At 44.4% G+C, this 18,082-nt stretch overlaps 1 protein-coding gene across 2 annotated transcripts in view; it reads right to left on the reverse strand.

Annotated features, from left to right (window-relative positions):
• Positions 1-213: 213 nt before the first annotated feature.
• The window catches only part of FBXW2 (F-box and WD repeat domain containing 2), a 32,583-nt gene continuing 14,714 nt past the window's right edge, over positions 214-18,082 (reverse strand). Inside the window, exons 4-8 of one of the 2 annotated variants that reach the window (XM_019454014.2) lie at positions 17,089-17,283; positions 14,887-15,020; positions 12,489-12,575; positions 11,454-11,623; positions 214-5,102 (exon numbers count right to left, since the gene is read on the reverse strand). In XM_019454014.2, the coding sequence (XP_019309559.1) occupies positions 4,814-5,102; positions 11,454-11,623; positions 12,489-12,575; positions 14,887-15,020; positions 17,089-17,283 (875 nt within the window). In that variant the 3' untranslated portion in view covers positions 214-4,813. The remainder of the gene's footprint in view (positions 5,103-11,453; positions 11,624-12,488; positions 12,576-14,886; positions 15,021-17,088; positions 17,284-18,082) is intronic. The other variant, XM_019454016.2, reaches the window with a different exon arrangement.

An 18,082-nucleotide genomic window follows, 5' to 3' on the forward strand; every position in this document is an offset into this window, starting at 1 on the left:
TGTTTCCCTCTTGGATCTCATTCAGAAATTGTTATATTATTGGGCTTACGTTCTAGAACGTGCAGAAACAGCAAAGGAACAGAGTCGCTTTAGATCACACGACAGCCAGTTCCATTTCTAAAAAACACATTCTAAAACGCGATCAACTCTCGCAAAGTCCCACCTGAATTCACTGGGGAAAGAAGGCAAGTAAATAGTCTTAAAACTACAGAATGTATTTTTAAGGAAACGCAGCTTTATTACTTTCAAGTACAAACAATAACTTGGACTTGACTAACCAAATGTTGCCTAATTGAGAGAACCTGCCTTAATGTATAGACATCAATGATTTATAGTTAGCACAATCACTCACAGTAGAATGCTTCCATACGATGCGTGAAAGTAACTTCTCATCTTCTGAAGACATCTTGTCCCACATTCTCTCCACTATCTGCTCACGCCGTCCCTTTCTCCTCCCACCCCACAGACACTTCAGATACAAACTTCACCTCCTTCCCCCTAGATCACAATAGACATCAAATTAGTAAAACATGAGAAGATACATTTTGACCACGTTGCTACAGACGTCGGATTGGTGAGACCAGCCTTTTTCAACCTGAGCGCTCTCGTCGAGAGTACGAAGTCTAAATTAGTCGAAATGCGTCTGTTCACAATGTGAGTAGAGGGACACAGGGTAATTGTGAGTTTTTGTCATCTGCGTTAATAGTTTTCCAGGTTGAAATATGCAAAAACATTTTTCTCTGAGCACATTCATGAAGCGCAGACATAGCTGGGTTCTCTAGGCGGCGACGACAGCACGGGGTTACGACTCGTCAGGACCGTAATACTAACTGGAAGCGACCGAAGTCCCCTGTCGTAGGAAGACCGGAGACACCCTGAAACAACTCGACAGCCAACACCCGTTTGAACGGAGCACGATCATTCAGCCTGATAAGGGAGTGGTACAAAGACTACCCAGGACTCCACCGGAGGATTCATTCTGGGGAACACTTTCCTAGAGAAGGCACAAGGGACCGACCCTCTGCTCCCATGCTGCCGAAGACGCCTAGTGGGCATTGCTGCCCAAGACGCTAACCTGCTCTTGCCATCACACTCTGTCTGGGGGCCGCGTAATCCTCTGGGGTGTCTCGGGTGTCTTGCAAATATCGTGGCCAGCACCGGCATAACCAGGTAGGAAGGCTGTGTCACGGGGACAGACCTCAAGAGCTTCCCTCCTGCCCTGACAAATCCTGTGTCCCTAAAGGCAAAGGGGACCGTGTGGCCCGCCCCAGACGGCGTCCTAGAGCAGTGATCTGATTCTGCGCGCTTCCCGACTGAGGAGGGCACCTGCAGGTCGCCCAGGCCTGCCAGAGGCCAAGCGGAGGCCCCGAGACTGGTAGAGTGAGTGGCGGTGGAAGCTTCACCTCCAGGCCCCCAAGAAGCTAGGGGGCACTGTCCCCGCTTCAAGGAGCTGGCCGCGTCTGGCCAGAGCAGCGGCGGAAAACCCGGCTGCACCTCCATCCTTCGCCATTTCTGTTAGGTCGAAATGCCGAACCGAACAAGCCACTTCTTGTCTAAAATGATACCGTTTACAAAAGTATTTCTTTTCTCCTGAAGGGGTTTTACAAATGCAGAGCAGTGACCACTCTCTCGAGCGCAAACACTGGAATGATTACATCACCCTCATCCACACTTCGCCGATGTCTGCAATGGCCACAAGGGTCTTTTTTAACTGTGAAAAATGAGGTGCGATCTAAAATTTAGTAACAGTATTTATTCCCTACCTTCCACTTACAAAAAGCTATCCAAACGTGTGCACCTTCCCATGGAACTTTTCAAAGTCTAGACCCACCCCTGAAAAGAAGGCTTCCTTCCTATTCCTCTGACAGGTCTGAAGGTCAGCCTGGTATCAGTTTTGCCGAATTTGACTTCTTACTGCAAACAACGGGGCTGGAGGAAATGACTTTGCTTTGGAATGTTAGAACTTCCCACTCCCTCAGCTCTCCTGGACCCCCAGCCCCACCCTTATGGAGCTGAGAGGTGAGGAGCCCCTCCCTCCCACCACACATCTTCACTCAAGAAATCCAACGCTCATCAAGAAAGGATGGAGTCTATGTGCTCAGGACTTGCGAATTTTTCAGAAACGAGCATGTTCACAAAAGAGGAAAAGGCAGCTGCCTCCCCTCCGAGCTAAGGGAGCGCAAGTCAGGGCGCGGGGAAGACAACCTTGTAAGGCAATGAAAGGGGACTAAGAAACTACAGCTTTAGCTACCTCCTCCCCACCCTCTGATGCTCCAGTTTGCTTTATTCTTTCAAAGGACACGTTAGCTCTTCATTTTCACAAAAGCCGGCCATTGTATGGCTAAATCCGGCATCTATAAAGCACTGAAATAACCCGCTCAGGTGGAACGAAGGCCTTTGGTGAGGAGGAATCTAAGTGAGGACTCCAACCACTGCCTCAAGTACTGCTGTCCCAACCAGCTGCGCCACGCTACCTGATGGGAACTTCGGTGTCTACTGAAAACTGAAATGGGACGTGCCGTAAAAGTGCCAGGTTGGTCATTAAAAAAAAAAAAAAAAATTCCCACAAATGACTATAATTCCTGCTGGATATATCTGGGAGTGAGGTGGGCGTAGGGATGGCCATCAGATCTGCAATCTCAGTTATTTGTTCAGGTTGGAGGAAGAGGAAAAAGTCATTTGCCCTCATCACCGCCCAAAGTCTCCTGAGGCCCCTGTGAAATCGGTTCCGGCCGCAATTCTGGTTCCGGTTCTTGGAAGACGGAGAGGAGCCCACGCACAGAACCCATGGCCTTTGGGGATGGAGAACACATTACCCTTTTACCTCATCCCCTCACAGTCTCAACAAGAATATTAACTAAACCTGTCCTTGAAGCCAAACACGAATTCTCTAGAATATTAACTTTACGAAGGCCTTCAGAGGTCACCGTCGGGCTCTGTGCTACTGCGGAATGTGGGAGGGCTGGGTCCCCACCAGGGCTGGCATCATTCTCAGCTCTGCTGGGAGCCTTTCTCCCACCTGTAAAACGGACAGGCTTTCATATTCGCGTCAGCAAGAACAAATAACATACTCCCAGGTGGAGGCTGCAAATGGGGTTCCAGTTCGTATGTTCACCTTCAAACTACTTTCCTGTTGGCCCGCGGATGAAACGCGCCCCCTCACTTTCCTGTAACACAATGGGAAACAGCTGAATTGTCCTACAGCTCGCTCCCTCTACTTTGTCCCTAATGTTGTGACGACGATGTCAAAACACTCCCGTTGCGGATCACAGACTTACCGAACTTTACAGGAATGACAGGGTGGAGGATGCAAACTGGTAGCCCACAGACATGCCTGGTTTAGCTCATTGTATTTTACACTATCTACAATTAGTTGTCAACATTTCAAAAATCAGGAGGTTTCAAATAAAGATCTGGATTTCTACTCCCTCTTAAAGAAATCGTGAAGACCCACCACCACTGAGAGCTGAGTAACTGCCCCATTAAATACGCTTTCCGTGATTCAGCACAACCCTAACGCCTTTCAGCCATTTATGTTATCTGCATGGCTGCCCTGGGCATCTGAGTTTGTAAACCCTAATCTAGGCCCAGAGATAAAAAGTTAACCAGCCTGAAGCCACGTGTCAAGTTAGAGGCAAAGGAGGAAGAACAAGGTAGGTTCAGGTACCTTTCCTTCGAAGACAGCCCACTGTCTTTTTAAAGAACCAAGATTCTCCTCAGCATTTCATCCAGTTGCTAACATCCAATCTGCTAACATCCAAATGCTAACATTCTAGGGAATCTGTTATATTTTCTACATTTCCCCTGGGTCCATCTGACTCCCTTATAGATAATAACTCTGTACCAATGATTTCATTTAACTATTATCTTCAACCCAAAAGAAACCATGAATCAGACAAAACTGAAATACCAACTTTTGCCCACACTTCAGTAGATGCAGGACCAAAACCTCAGAAATCACTTAGCTTAACACCTGGCTATACAGACAGGGAAAATGGGGCCCAGGGAAGTGATATAGTGAGGTCACAGGGTTCCTAGGTAACAGGGCCAGTCTTCGACCTTCCAGCTCAGCGCCCTTTCTACTGTACCAGTCACCTGTGTGCACTCACCCAGGCGGCAGGGGACCGATGGCCAGCTTGCTCCACACGGAAACGAAAACCATAGAACTCCCTTACATCTCAGACCTGGCCAACCCTGACTCTGCCAAGTACTAGGGTTTAGAATGTGTTGTGAACAATTTATAGAACTTGATACGCCCTGGAAGACAGACCTTCTTTAGAACTGGTATGTGGTGGAGAGTTTATGAATGTCACAGGACTCAGTGGTCTTTGTAACACTGGCTATTATAAAAGCTAAGCCCCACGTGAGAGAAGTTGCTGGAACAACATCATAGCACCTTTGCTTCAACTTCAAAAGAGAAAAAGGCGATGGTAAAAAGCTTTAATAACAGACTGAATGTGTTTTTATAGGCAACCAATTAGCAGATTAATGAGCCATTTAACTTTCTTTACTTAAAACCAATATTCAAGAAAGATGAACCCAAAATGCATCCTCTTCTATTGACCAACATAACTAAGTACAAATGAAGTCAATGGCGTACCCCCACTAGCATGCTGTGCTGTATGTCAATAAAACAAGCCCTCCCCCGCCCCGAGCCCTGGCCCCCTGGCAAACATGGATAAATGATTGTGCACTGCGCGATGATACCATTAGGTGAGAACTTTGGTTCATGCAGTCGGCTGCCACAGAGGTTGCACTGAAAACCCGCAGCCCCGGCACCCAAAGTCAAGTCAGCGGTGGTAAGCTCGTGGCGTCAGCCGTGCTCCTTCCACAACACCAGGTGAATACTGTGGTCAGGCATGCTGGTGGCAAAGACCAAGCCCGTGTCATTGTGCCCATCCAGTCCATTGAGCCAGGATGCTTCGCCCGCCAGGAAGCTTGAGCCTCTCTTTGATTTCCTGTACTCTGGCAGAGGCCAGCGGCTAATCAGGCTCTCTGTCCGCAAGTCCATGATATACAGGTAGCGGTTGTCAAACAGCAGGGCAAAGATATCTCCAAAGCCAAGCAAGGCCAAGTTTGCTATCTCAGGAGTCTTGATGACCCTACAAAGACGAGAGTTAGGAAACATGAACCAGAAGGCAACTTTACTTCTGTTTCTGCCACTGTAATCTTTTCTGGAGACATTAAAAACCAATACAAAATTCAAGAAAATGTAGAGAGTTAAATGAAAGTTTTCAATAAAATGGAAAAGACAAAAAGCTGAGCTTACTTAAAAAGGGGGAAGAGGAAGAACCCTGACATGATAACAGCGGCACGTAAGGGAAAAGGCAGTGTCTGATGCGTATCTCTGAAGGCGCAAGATGCCCACCCAGGCTGGAAAGGATCTTACAGATTATCTCACTTAGGTGAAAACTGAAGTCCCGCTGGGGTCCATACTGTGGCTAAGGATTACCAGGGAGAATTAGAATGCAAGACTCAACTCGTACCACTAGGTAAAAAGATGGATTCATCAAACCCTAGAACACTGGCCTGTGGGAGCCTCCTGTGCCTGGAACAAAGACTGGAAACCAGGTGGCTCCAGTGCTACTCTACTCGGCAGGTAGCCAACTCTAAATCCAGCAGAGGCCAGAAGAACCAAGGTGTTCCTAAATAATCCAGAAACACTAACAACAGATGCATCAGAAATTGTTAGGGAAGACTGGGGGTGTGGAGAGGGCACCCCTCACCTTCCCCAAACACTGACGACAAAGGCACAGAACGGGAGAGGCCCAGCCAAACAGCAAAAGAAACGCACAAAAAAACACAGTCTCTGTCGTCTGCACACTTAGTGAGGCGCCAAGACTGACAAGGAAAGCTGACGTCCTCTTTGGAGGCACCAGGAAGAGAGCTGTGAGAGAAGGATGCGCAAACCCTGCTCTGGAACAGTGGCGGGGGGGGGGGGGGGGGGGCCTGTGAAAGGCTGGGTTGACCCGCATTTTAACAAGGACACTGCCAACTAGCGTGTGCCCGAGAGCTCACCCAGAACAGGCAGGGCCTGGTAACTGGGACAAAGAAAGAACACAAGGGAGATCAGCTGACAGGGGGAGAAAAAGAGCTGGCAGGGACAGGGAAACTATACACGATCACCGCCCACACGTACGAAGTGAAGGACATGTGAGGCCAGACGTCATGACCTCTAGAAGAGAGAACTAGGGTCCGAGCAGATTTCAGCAGACATTGGAAAGGGAGGGGACTGAGTAGTGAAGACGACCTATTCCCCACACTCAACCTGTCCAAAACTGAAGTGTGGGCCAACCCTGTTTCTCTTCCTTATTTCCTTCCTTGCTCTTTCACCCAGTTGCTCAGGTAACAAACCATGACAACCGCCGAACTCTCCACCTCACTCAAGCAACAAATTCAATACCAAGATCAACTGATTTTACCTCTTAAAGTTTCTACTTTGTTCGCTATTAGCGAAATTGCCACGACTGATCCAAGATGTCATCCTTTGCCTGAGCTGCCAACAGTCTCAACTGGTCTTCCCACAGCTATTCTTTGCCCCTTTTAGTCAGCTAATCTCACTCTAAAATCTAATCCTATTAACACCTCTTTTAACTTTAAACCCTCTGGTGGTTCTCTACTGCACTCATGTCTCCGGCACCAGGCTCCTTCAGTCTCAGGGCCTTTGAACAGCCAGGTCACTCGGTCTACAATGCTCCTTATTGCACACCATCCGCTGGCACTTAGTTAATGCAGACACTCATCCTTCAGGGCTCAGCTCAAACCTCTTCTTCAAAGAAGCTTTCCTTTACTGCTCAACTAGGTGGGGGTCTCAAAGTACCCCATACTGTGTTGCCCTTAGCCCAACCACTAAAACACCTAGTTATTTAATGTCAGTCTTCCCTCTTGCTGGTTAGTAATTTCTACAAGTTTGGTAAGTAGTTCTGCAGGTTCCCAGTACATATCCCAATGCCAAAAACATACGTAGGTGCTCAATAAATATCTGCTAACAAATAGAGCAGTGGTGCAATGAACATGGGTAAATAACAACTCCTACGAAAGAGATCCAAAGGAAACTGGGAAAACAGCAGAAAAGTCCAGTAAGTCCCACGTCACCAATGCAAAGCAGGAAACAACCAGAAACTTAGGTAACCGGGTGGCTAGCAGATAGGACCCAAGCCTGGTGAAGATGAACAGACTCCAGCCACTGGAGCACAAATATGTTGCAGAGGGGAATGCAGGTCTCGACAGGCTCACAGCCCCTTTAACTTTGATTACTTTAGAACTGTAAACAGATATCCCTGCTGTGCCCTCTGGGCCCTGGAACCCAAATCACCCTGCTTGCTGTAGTGAGTTAACTTAGCCCAAGAGACGGCCTGTCTCCGATTTCCTGAGCACCATGCTACCACGTGTGCTTTGCTTCTTTTCAGCTAAGTGGCCCTGCCTGGTCTCAGCAACGGAGGCCACAGGACTTGCACTAAGATTTCAAAAGAGGCTGGTTTATTTGTGTTGCAGGGGGTGAGGAGGAGGCAAGACATAAAATGTCCCCCTTTCTTTTTTAATTTGTTCTCATTTTATTTTTTTAAATTTACATCCCAATTAGTTAGCATATAGTGCAACAATGATTTCAGGAGTAGATTCCTTAGTGCCTCTTACCCATTTAGCCCATCCCCCCTCCCACAACCCCTCCAGCAACCCTCGCTTTGTTCTCCATATTTGAGTCACTTAATGCTTTGTCCCCCTCCATGTTTTTATGCTATTTTTGTTTCTCTTCCCTTACGTTCATCTGTTTTGTCTCTTAAAGTCCTCATATGAGTGAAATCAAATGATTTTTGTCTTTCTCTGACTGACGAATTTCACTTCACATAATACCCTCCAGTTCCATCCACGTAGTTGCAAATGGCAAGATTTCATTCTTTTTGATGCCGAGTGATACTCCATTATATATACATACACACACACACCACATCTTCTTTATCCGTTCATCCGCCGATGGACATCTGGGCTCTTTCCATACTTTGGCTATTGTGGATAGCGCTGCTATAAACATGGGGGTGCATGTGTCCCTTCGAAACAGCACACCTGTATCCCGTGGATAAATAAAATGGCCCCCTTTCAAAGAAAAATCTAAGGGTGCCTGGGTGGCTCAGTTGGTTAAGTGTCTAACTCTTGATTTCAACTCAGGTCATGATGTCATGGTTCGTGGGATCAAGCTCCACGTCGTCTCTGTGCTGACAGCGCAGAGCCTGCTTGGGATTCTCCCTCTGTCCCTCTCTCTCTGCCCATACCATGCTGTGGGTGCGCGCACGCGCTCTCTCAAAATAAACAAAAATAAAAACATTTTAAAAAGAAAAGTCTAAACTTAACACTTCCTAGCAGCAAACAAATGTGTAGGTTTATTGCTCAAAGCTAGTGTATCTGAATACCAAAAATTAACACAACTTTCTTCTGGAACTCTGGACTCTTTAAGCCATTCTGAGTAAGAGAAATACATACATGAGAAAGGTAAATGTGGGATCAAAATAAAACCTTTAGAAATTCTAAGCATTCCACCTTACCTTTGCATCCCTCCTATCCAAATTTTGATTCAAAACAAAAACAATACTAAACTGTAATAAAGATCAGATTTTTCCCATGGTGACTACTTGGATTTTTGCCAAGTATCACATTCTTTCAAAAGTTCCTTCTCTCTGGCTTGCTGGTACCTGAAGCATATGCCTACTGGATGATGCCAGATGGATGGATAGACAGATGGACAGAAAGAAGGATGAACATACGCAGGACTAGGGTAAATTAGGGGGATGTTGCACAAGGCCCCTACCTTCTCTTGGTTTCAGTTTCCCCATCTATGAAATGAAAAGCATAGACTAAAGTTTTCTAGGATCTATTCCAGTCTTTTTTTTCCTCAAAGCATAATTATCAATCATTTCTAGAAATGATTCTGACAGCTTGGAAAGCTAATTGGTTAGAAATATTAAGTCTGATTCCGGGAAGATATAAAAGGGGTTACTTATAACTGTCTGACCAGAGAGACCGGGCCTGACAAAGTCCTATTGGCTAGCATGACAGATCCCATACCAGTAGCCCTCAAACAGTCATGGAGAAAAACAATGACGAGAACATTCAATTTTCGGTACAACTCCAAGCCAGCATTTCCTGAACCATTCTGTGGAGCACTAATTCTCTGAACCATTAGTAGGCGTTCCTCAAAAAAAGGGCTTTGTATACAATGAGACTGAGGTACAGGAGGTTAAACAAATGCAAACAGGCTTCTTTGTGTAGAGCCTCTCAGAGCTATTGGTAATAAAGATCTGCCAGGTCTCGTACTTGGTCCTCTACTTGGTCCTCGTTACAGGTATTCCGTTTAGTCTTCACTTTATAGGTCAGGAAGTTGAGGCACAGAAAGGTAGAACCTTACATAAAATCATCCAGCTCACAGGAGATGGCACCAGATTTTAAGCCAAGCCTTATCACCAAAGTAAGTTCTTTTCATCACCATACGGCACTGGCTTCCATCAGCCTCCAGCAGGCTTACAACTACCATCAATCTCCAAGAAGGGTCTAAAGTATGCAGTACTTTAAAGTATCACAGAATTATTTTGTCCACGGACCTCTTCTTATTTCTTTGAAGAGAAATCCTACAAATTCTGTTTTTCTCTAGATACCTCCATCTTTCTACTAGTCAACAGAAGGTCACTTGATCCCTTAATGCAGAATTTCACTGACCAGGAAGTGGAATTTAAAATATCAGAACTAGACATGCAGACGGCCAATGGACACATGAAAAGATGCTCGACATCATTCATCTTCAGGAAAATACAAATCAAAACCACAATAAGATATCACCTCACACCTGTCAGAAGGGCTAAAATCAAATACATAAGAAAAAACAAGTGTGGGCAAGGATGCAGAGAAAAACGGAATCCTTGTGCACCGTTGGTGGGAATGCAAACTGGTGCAGCTGTTGTGGAAAACAGTATGGAGACCCCTCAAAAGGTTAAAAATAGAACTACCCTATGATCCAACAATTGCACTACTAGGTATTTACCCAAAGAATACAACAATACTAATTCAAAGGGAAACATGCACTCTTATGTTTACTGCAGTATTATTTACAATAGCCAGATTATGGAAGCAGCGTAAGTATCCATCGATAAGATGAATGGATAAAGAAGATGTGGGGCGCCTGGGTGGCTCAGTCAGTTAAGCGGCCGACTTCAGCTCAGGTCACGATCTCGCGGTCCGTGAGTTCAAGCCCCGCGTCGGGCTCTGGGCTGATGGCTCGGAGCCTGGAGCCTGCTTCCCATTCTGTGTCTCCCTCTCTCTCTGCCCCTCCCCCGTTCATGCTCTGTCTCTCTCTGTCTCAAAAATAAATAAACGTTTAAAAAAAAATTTTTAATAAAAAAAAAAAAGATGTGGTGTGTGTGTGTGTGTGTATACATGAATGTTATTCAGCCATAAAAAAGAATCAAATCTTGGTACACCTGGGTGGCTCAGTCAGTCAATCGTCCTACTCATGATGGGCTCGGGTCATGATCTTACAGTCGTGAAATCTAAGCCCCATGTTGGGCCCCTGTGCTGAGTATGGAGACTACTTGGGATTCCCTCTCTCTTCTCTCTCTCTGCCCCACCCCTGATCACACACTCTCTCTCAAAATAAATAAACTTAAAAATAAATAAATAAATAAAAGAAAAAATCAAATCTTGCCATTTGCAGCTATATAGATGGAGCTATCGAGTAGAATGCTAAGTCAGAGAAAAACAAATATATGATCTCACTCACATGCGGAATTTAAGAAACAAAACAAATGAGCAAAGGAAAAAGAAAAGAGAGCGAGAGAGAGAGACAAACCAAGAAGCAGACTCTTCAGTATTGAGAACAAACTGATGGTTACCAGAAGGGAGGTGAGTGAAGGGATGGATGGAATAGGTGACGGGGATTAAGGAGTGCACATGTTTTGATGAGCCCTAGGTGTTGCACGGAATTGAAATACAGTAGTTTCAGGTGTACAATGTAGTAACACTGCACGGCAACTGTATTGGAATTAAAATAAGAAATTTAATTAAAAAATCATTATTTTACTAAATATACCTTATCTGTCTAAAACTTTAAACAAATATATTTAAAAAAAATATTAGAACTAGAGATCTGAAAGTTCTTTTTATCCAAGCCTCTCGTTTTCCAGAAAAGCATGTTAAACTCTGAAAGGGGGAAGTAAGGGGAGGGATTAGAACCTAGATCTTTGAGGTTCTAGCATGAAACTCTAATTATTGCCTTTAATATTTTTATGTGTGTGATTTTCGGCATATAACCCTGTTTATAACTGATGTAGTAAACATTTCCCAAACACAAACTACTGACTGGTTTATCCAAATATTCAGTCTTGACTTTACTATTAAACCACAACAAACAAACAAACAAACAAAAAGAAAAAGAAAAAAGAGAACAGACCGTCAAAGATAGGAAACATTACCTGAGAATATCATAACTGGCAAAGTCCCACTGGTAGAGACCCAGCGCGGAACTACAGACAATGTATTTGCCATCAAAATGAAGTCTTGGCTGCAGGCAGATACTCCTATCCTCAGAGACAGACAATGTCTTCAAGCACTTGCAGTTAATTTCTCTCCCAATCGGCCAAATCTACAGATAAAAGAATATTAGACAAGATGACAAATCACATCACCATAGACAAGCTTACCCTTACACAATGCGGCCTATGGTTGCTGAAGGCAGTATAAAGTGAAGTACATGAGAAAGGCCACAAGTTTTATAGTTGAGAGGCATGGGTCCTAGTTCTGATGCTGCATGCATGTACTGTGTGATCTTGGGTAAAATCCGTACCCTCTCTGAACCTCAGTTCCCAAAATGAAGATGCCTACCACACAAAACAATTTAAAAACTGCAAAAAGAATGTATATAAGATCGCTCTGTAAACTTTTTGCAAATTGTTTTTATTATACAAGTAAATCTTCGTTTTCATAGTGTAGATCTAAGAATTGAAGTGGGTACAAGATGTGTGGTTTTTATTTTTTTAAGTTTATTTTCAGAGAGAGAGACAGAGAGCGAGCGAGCAAGCAAGCACACAAGCTGGGGAGAGGCAGAGAGAAGAAGAGACAGAATCCCAAGCAGGCTCCGCCGCGCCACCAGTGCAGAGCCCAGTGTGAGGCCGGGACCCACGAACCGCGAGATCATGACCTGAGCCGAGATCAAGAGTCAGATGCTCAACCGACTCAGCCACCCAGGCACCCTGAGATGTGTCTTAAGAAAACAGAATGTGAAGATAAATTTGTGTTTTCTTTTTTCTTTGCTTGCAAATCAGGGTTAGAAACTGCGTTGTACATAGAAATAACAAGCAATTCTCTTTCCAATGGGTTTAAGATGGCTTATACTAAGACATTCCTGCTTCCCTTAAAATATTCCCCCTGTGCTACACCATTTTAATTTCCTTGTATTTGCCAGTTTTTCTTTGATGAGGCAAATTAATGGAGGAAAAAAAAAACCTCACCTTGATCTCATATTTGTCCGCACTTAAGAGTATGTAGTCTCCAGGGCTGTGCAAAAGAGACTTGACTTTACACTTCTGCAAAACCACCTAGAAATATAAACATCCATGTTACAGAAAGACCCTTTTAAAACTGTTTCTAGATTCCTTTTTTTAAAAATTAAAATAGGAAAAAGAGCCCAAAATGAGCTGGTACGCTAGAACAGCTAAGCTGTAACTCTAGGACCAAGTTAGCCTCTAGTTAGTACAACCACAGTCTCTATATTTTCAGCAGGATCTAAAATTGTCTAATGATGGCAGCATTTAATTTCAACTTTAATCTGGAAGCAAACATTTGGAATGGTTTTAAAAACTGTAAAATGTGACCTCATAGAAAGTGTGAGGAACAGGAAAGAAAACAGTCCGTAAACCTAGAAATAGTTACAAATAATCTGTATTCAGGAGCACGGGCATGTGCATTGTAAGGGAAAACGCACTGGACCTGGGACCAGAATCTGCCATATACTGACTCTGCAACCTTGGACAAGACCGTCTAGCACCTTTGTTTCTCAGTTTCCTCATCTTTAAAATAGGGGACGAGGCATGTATTAGATCTCACAATTGCAATGAAAATGAAATAAAACAATTAAATGATGACGATGATGATGAAATAAGAGCTAGCCATCCATTAGCACTGGGGATAGTCTGTAGACGTTTAGGTGCCAGTTATTTTGTAATAAGTCAGCACAAAGTGAGGAGGTGGCCAGGCTCACTTGTTCTGAAGCCCGGGTTGCACACTCAACTGAAACACAGACCTACTAACCGCACGCACCCTGCTGGGTTCCGTGCCATGACCTCACTCAGAATTCATAGGAACATTTAACAGATACAAGTCAGGCCCCAAAGGGAGGGGCAGCTTGCCTAAAACATCACGGTCAGCATCCTGGCCCCAACTCCAGTGTTTTTAACACCACACCAAACTGTCTTATGTAACTTTTCCACTGAAATATTCAATGTGTCCAATACAGAACTGTGGTAAAAGATACAGAACATAAAATGTCCTATCTCAACCATTTTAAGAGTACAGTTCAGTGCTGTTACTGACCTTCTCACTGCTCTCCTTCCAGCTCCACCTATTTCAGGTAAACACATTCACCCACCCGACCTGAAACCCACTGGACATCAGATTCTTTCTTCTTTGTTCCCCAAGAGTCGGTACGTTCATTTGGCTTTACCTTAAAGACATATCCTTCGTGTGTGTTCTCTTTCTGAGCTGCCACCTCGGTCCGGGCCACAGGTATCTTTTGCTTGGATTATCGCAAACCCCTAACTGGCCTCGATGTGTCCGCTGTGCCCAACCCCAACCCACTGTTCACTCAGCGGCTGTTTTCTCCCTGCTCAGAACACCCAACTGCTTCTTGCTACATGTAGGACATGCACAATCCTTAACACGGCCAAGGAAGGCACACACGATGGCCACCTCTCCCACACCACCCCAGCACAGCTCCACTGGCCTTCAGGTCATCAAATGGTCCAGGTTCTCTCCCGCCCAGGGCCTGGGCATACTCTGTGCACACGGAAACACTCCACTACTCTGTACACAGCTACCTCCGATTTCTTCATATTTTGTCCTTTCTCAAAAAGCTCTCCCCCGAAAGAGTTTAGATACCTCCTAGCCTTCCTCACAGAATACTGCACTCTTTCCTTCACGGCACTTAACACAATTTGTAATTATATATTTATTTGTGAAATTACTATTTAACAACTCTTTCTCCTACTGGGCTAACATCCATATCAAGCCTGGGTCTGCTTTGTTCACTCCTGTATCCTCCAGCCCTCACAGAAATACCTGGTAAGCTCAGGAAAAGTGTTTCTGCATGACATTTTCATGATTAATATTGCATTTGATCCTCACGGCCATCTTTTTTTGAAAATGAGTAAACACCACAATACTCTTTTAAGGACTTTATACATTTTTTCTTTGTCCCACTTCTTGCAATTATTTTTTTTTTTACATGAAAACTGCTTTTCTGATTAAAAAATATGCTTATCCTAAAGGGAAAAAAGCACCCACAGTTCCTAAGTAATAACCACCTTCAACATTTCGGTGCATGAACATATTTATTCAGAAACTGGTATCCTACTCTACAGTAGAGTTTTATTGTGTTTGTTCCCTCTACCCACCAAATATATTGTGAGTATTTTTCCATGTCCGTAAGTCCATTCCATCTGTTAAACTATTTACTGAGTGCCTCTTACCTGCTGGTCACTGTTGTTGGCCATCACGCTTTGTGGGCGCACCTGCTCCGTCTTATGGCTCCCCTACCACTTACAAAGCAGCACCCAGCATCCTCCACCCCACCCCCAGCTCCCTCACCCCTTCAAAGCCTGATGTCGAGATTTCTCCTGTAAGTCTTCCTACCTTGGTGACCCATTCCGTGTGCCCGGTGAGTGTGTTCAGGCACGTCCCAGCAGATAAAGCCCATACTTTCACAGTGAAGTCTGCAGAGCCACTCACCAAGATATCCAGTTCATCATTGTAGTCAACGCTAAACACTAGTATATACAACATACACAGAGTTAAAACATGCCCGAGAGTCTTTTATAATAGAGTTCAATAACATTCATTCTCCCTAGCTGCTCAATGATATAATTCCTCAACCACAGTTACTGTTAAGAATGGTGCTACTCAGTTAAGAATTTTATGATAAAAAATATATCCCGTTCAAAATTCTTGTTATTGTTATAGCTGATTATTCTAAGGATGGAACGTCCCTGGAGTAATGCAATCTTTTACACTTGTGCTAGCTTTAAAGCGAGAGGTAAAAGCAGTACTGGAGATAATGGCATTTCCACTCAGGACTGCCTGCCTGATCCGACACAAAGCTAATCCAGCTTATGCAGGGAAAATAGGAACATAGGTGGCCCTGCTTAGATGCGCACTATTTGTTGCAGTGAGACTCAACTTCAAGAATCATACCCATAATCAAGAAAACAATACCCATAATCAAGAAAAGCCAGTGTAACGAGAAAAACAAAAGACACACAAGTATCTCAACGGTCAGACTAAACCATTCTCTCAAACGGTTTGAATTTCTTCACAGGTGTACCCCCAGCACCTAAAACAGCAAGTTTTAGCCTGAGTACAGCAAGTACTCAAAACATTTGTTTTTAAATGCCTGCCAAACTCTAAAGGAACACTGGGGACCCAGAGATGAAGGGCTTTTCCTTAAGGAACTCAGTCTAAGTGAGGGGTGAAGGAGGAAGTCCAAAAAAATTAAATGTTTACCTCTTGCTAGGGAAACACCAAGGAGAATGACTAACTCTGCCCAGGGGTATCAGGGAAGACTTCAGGGAAGAGGCGATATTGGAGATGGGCCCTGAAGGATGAGTAGAGTTTATCAAGAAAAGAAAGAGAATATTGCAGGTAGAGGGAACAGCAAAGGCATGGAATTATGGAAAAGCCACAGCAATGTCCAGGGAACAGTAACGAGGAAATTTTTTAGAGCAGGGCTCTTGAAGTTGATCACCTGGAAGTCAATGTACATCTTGACACTATGGAACAGTATACTCAATTTAGTAAGTTCCATGCTAAACCACAGATTTTCCAATATTCATTTCCATAACAAACAAGTGGTAACAAATAAGCAGACTGAGGAAAAATGTGTAAGATGAAAAACAAAGTGGCGAAAAAATGGTCTTCAGGAGTAAAACAGCCAGGTTCACTGCAAAGTATTACTAAGCACCAGACACAACACAAAGAACTCAGGACCTAAGGATGAACAAGACAGGTAGGACCCTGCCTTGCTGGCAGTATAGCCTGGTACATCAGACTTATTTGTATGATGAGTGTTAGGACAAAATACAGGTTACTGGGAAACCTGTTCAGGGAGTCCGAGAAGACGCTTAAGAGCACAGACTGTGACTCTCCAAGACGAGTGCAGTGGGTAAATGGGGGAAAGGAAGGGAGCTGCTGCACAAGAGGCTGGGAAGCAGCTCAACATGATTTCTGCACAAAGCTCCAAAATACAATGCAACAGAGGTGGAAGCTCTGGTCTCGAGACTATATTCAAATGACCAATTTCTGCACACCAGGCCACTATAAAATTATTAGGAAAAATCAGGTATCTGTTTCCTTTGTCTTCTCTCTAGGCACTGTTTGTTTTAATCAGTTGTCAACCAAGCTCCAATGCAATGTAAAGTGTGTAGCTCACACAATCTGAGAACCACTGTCACTCCAAAGGATGGTTAGCCCTGATTCTACAAATAAAGTAGATTGAATTTACAAGTGTAGGACTTACTCAATTTGGAAGTATGGAAGCTGATAAAAAGCAAAAAGGACGGACTGTTCAATGGAGTGTAAATGAAATAGGTAAGAAGAACTGCCCCCTCCCTGCATAAGGGTACAAAGAAGAGTTTTGAATGGGCCAAGGAAAAGCAAAATTCAGGAAAAAATTCCAAATAAGGGTACCTTAAATAAAGGGATTAACTGCTGTTATTGAGAAAACAGAGGAGGGAGAGGCAGGTTAAGTTAAAAAACAAAAAGGGGGTCATATTCTTGGCTTCCGGTTTTAAGGAATGAAGTTAAAGTAACTGTAGAAACCCCTGAAAAAGGGCAACCCACCCGCCCCTGTGTGCCCCCGGAAGTGCTGGGTCCTGGCTCCAGAACTCCATTCCCAGCAGGCCACAGTGTTGTCAAAGGAGCCTGTCACAAGCTTCTGCTCATCAAATTTCACTGCTGCACAAGTGTGGGTCTGGATGCCATAAACGCACTGTCCTGTGCTCACATCCCACAGTTTTGCAGACAAGTCATCTGACCCTTCAAGAGAAAAACAGGGAGGTTAGTAAGAAAACAAACACTAAAGAAGGCCAATCAATCCCCAAACCGTGGTATTCTTCAAGTAGAACCTCAAGGTCCCCTCCTCTAGCATTCCCACTTCATAGCTGAGAAAAGCAAAGCATGGAGAGGCTAATACAACTCATTCAGGGTCACCAAAATGGTGTTAACAGCACGGGGACTGAATGCAAGCTTTTTGGTTTTGTCCGTTTCCCTTAACCTGCCAGGCTACAAGAGGAGTGCTAGACTAAAGCATCCCTTGCTGCTTCTTGTAAAATTTCACAATCTTTGACCATCACGAGCTTTCTGATTTGAGCTTGAGATGAAGGGTATTACCTATGACTGCATGTATACATTTGCATGCCTATCCATGACCCACATCCCGAACAAATAAAGAATGCTGAAGAGTAAAGCTGTCCACTGGAACAGGTTCTACTCTAAGGGCAGTCAGGGAAAAGCCTCAGATCTCTCAGATCACAGGTTAACTTCTGCAAAGGCTAACTGCTAATTCTTTGAGCCATCCTGAAATGTGCAAAGCAACTTCTAAGAAAACCACGGATAAATTATCCCCAGACTTTCACAACTCAACACACTGAGCTTGTAAAGCCCCTTAAGATTCTGCAGAGGGGCGCCTGGGTGGCTCAGTCGGTTAAGCGTCCAACTTCGGCTTAGGTCATGATCTCACAGTTTGTGAGTTCAAGTCCCGCGTCCGGCTCTGTGCTGACAGCTCGGAGCCTGGAGCCTGCTTCGGATTCTGTGTCTCCCTCTCTCTGCCTCTCCC

The sequence above is a fragment of the Panthera pardus genome, unplaced genomic scaffold, assembly GCF_024362965.1.
Source record: "Panthera pardus isolate Hobbes unplaced genomic scaffold, ASM2436296v1 HiC_scaffold_20, whole genome shotgun sequence".
Lineage (NCBI taxonomy): Eukaryota > Metazoa > Chordata > Mammalia > Carnivora > Felidae > Panthera > Panthera pardus.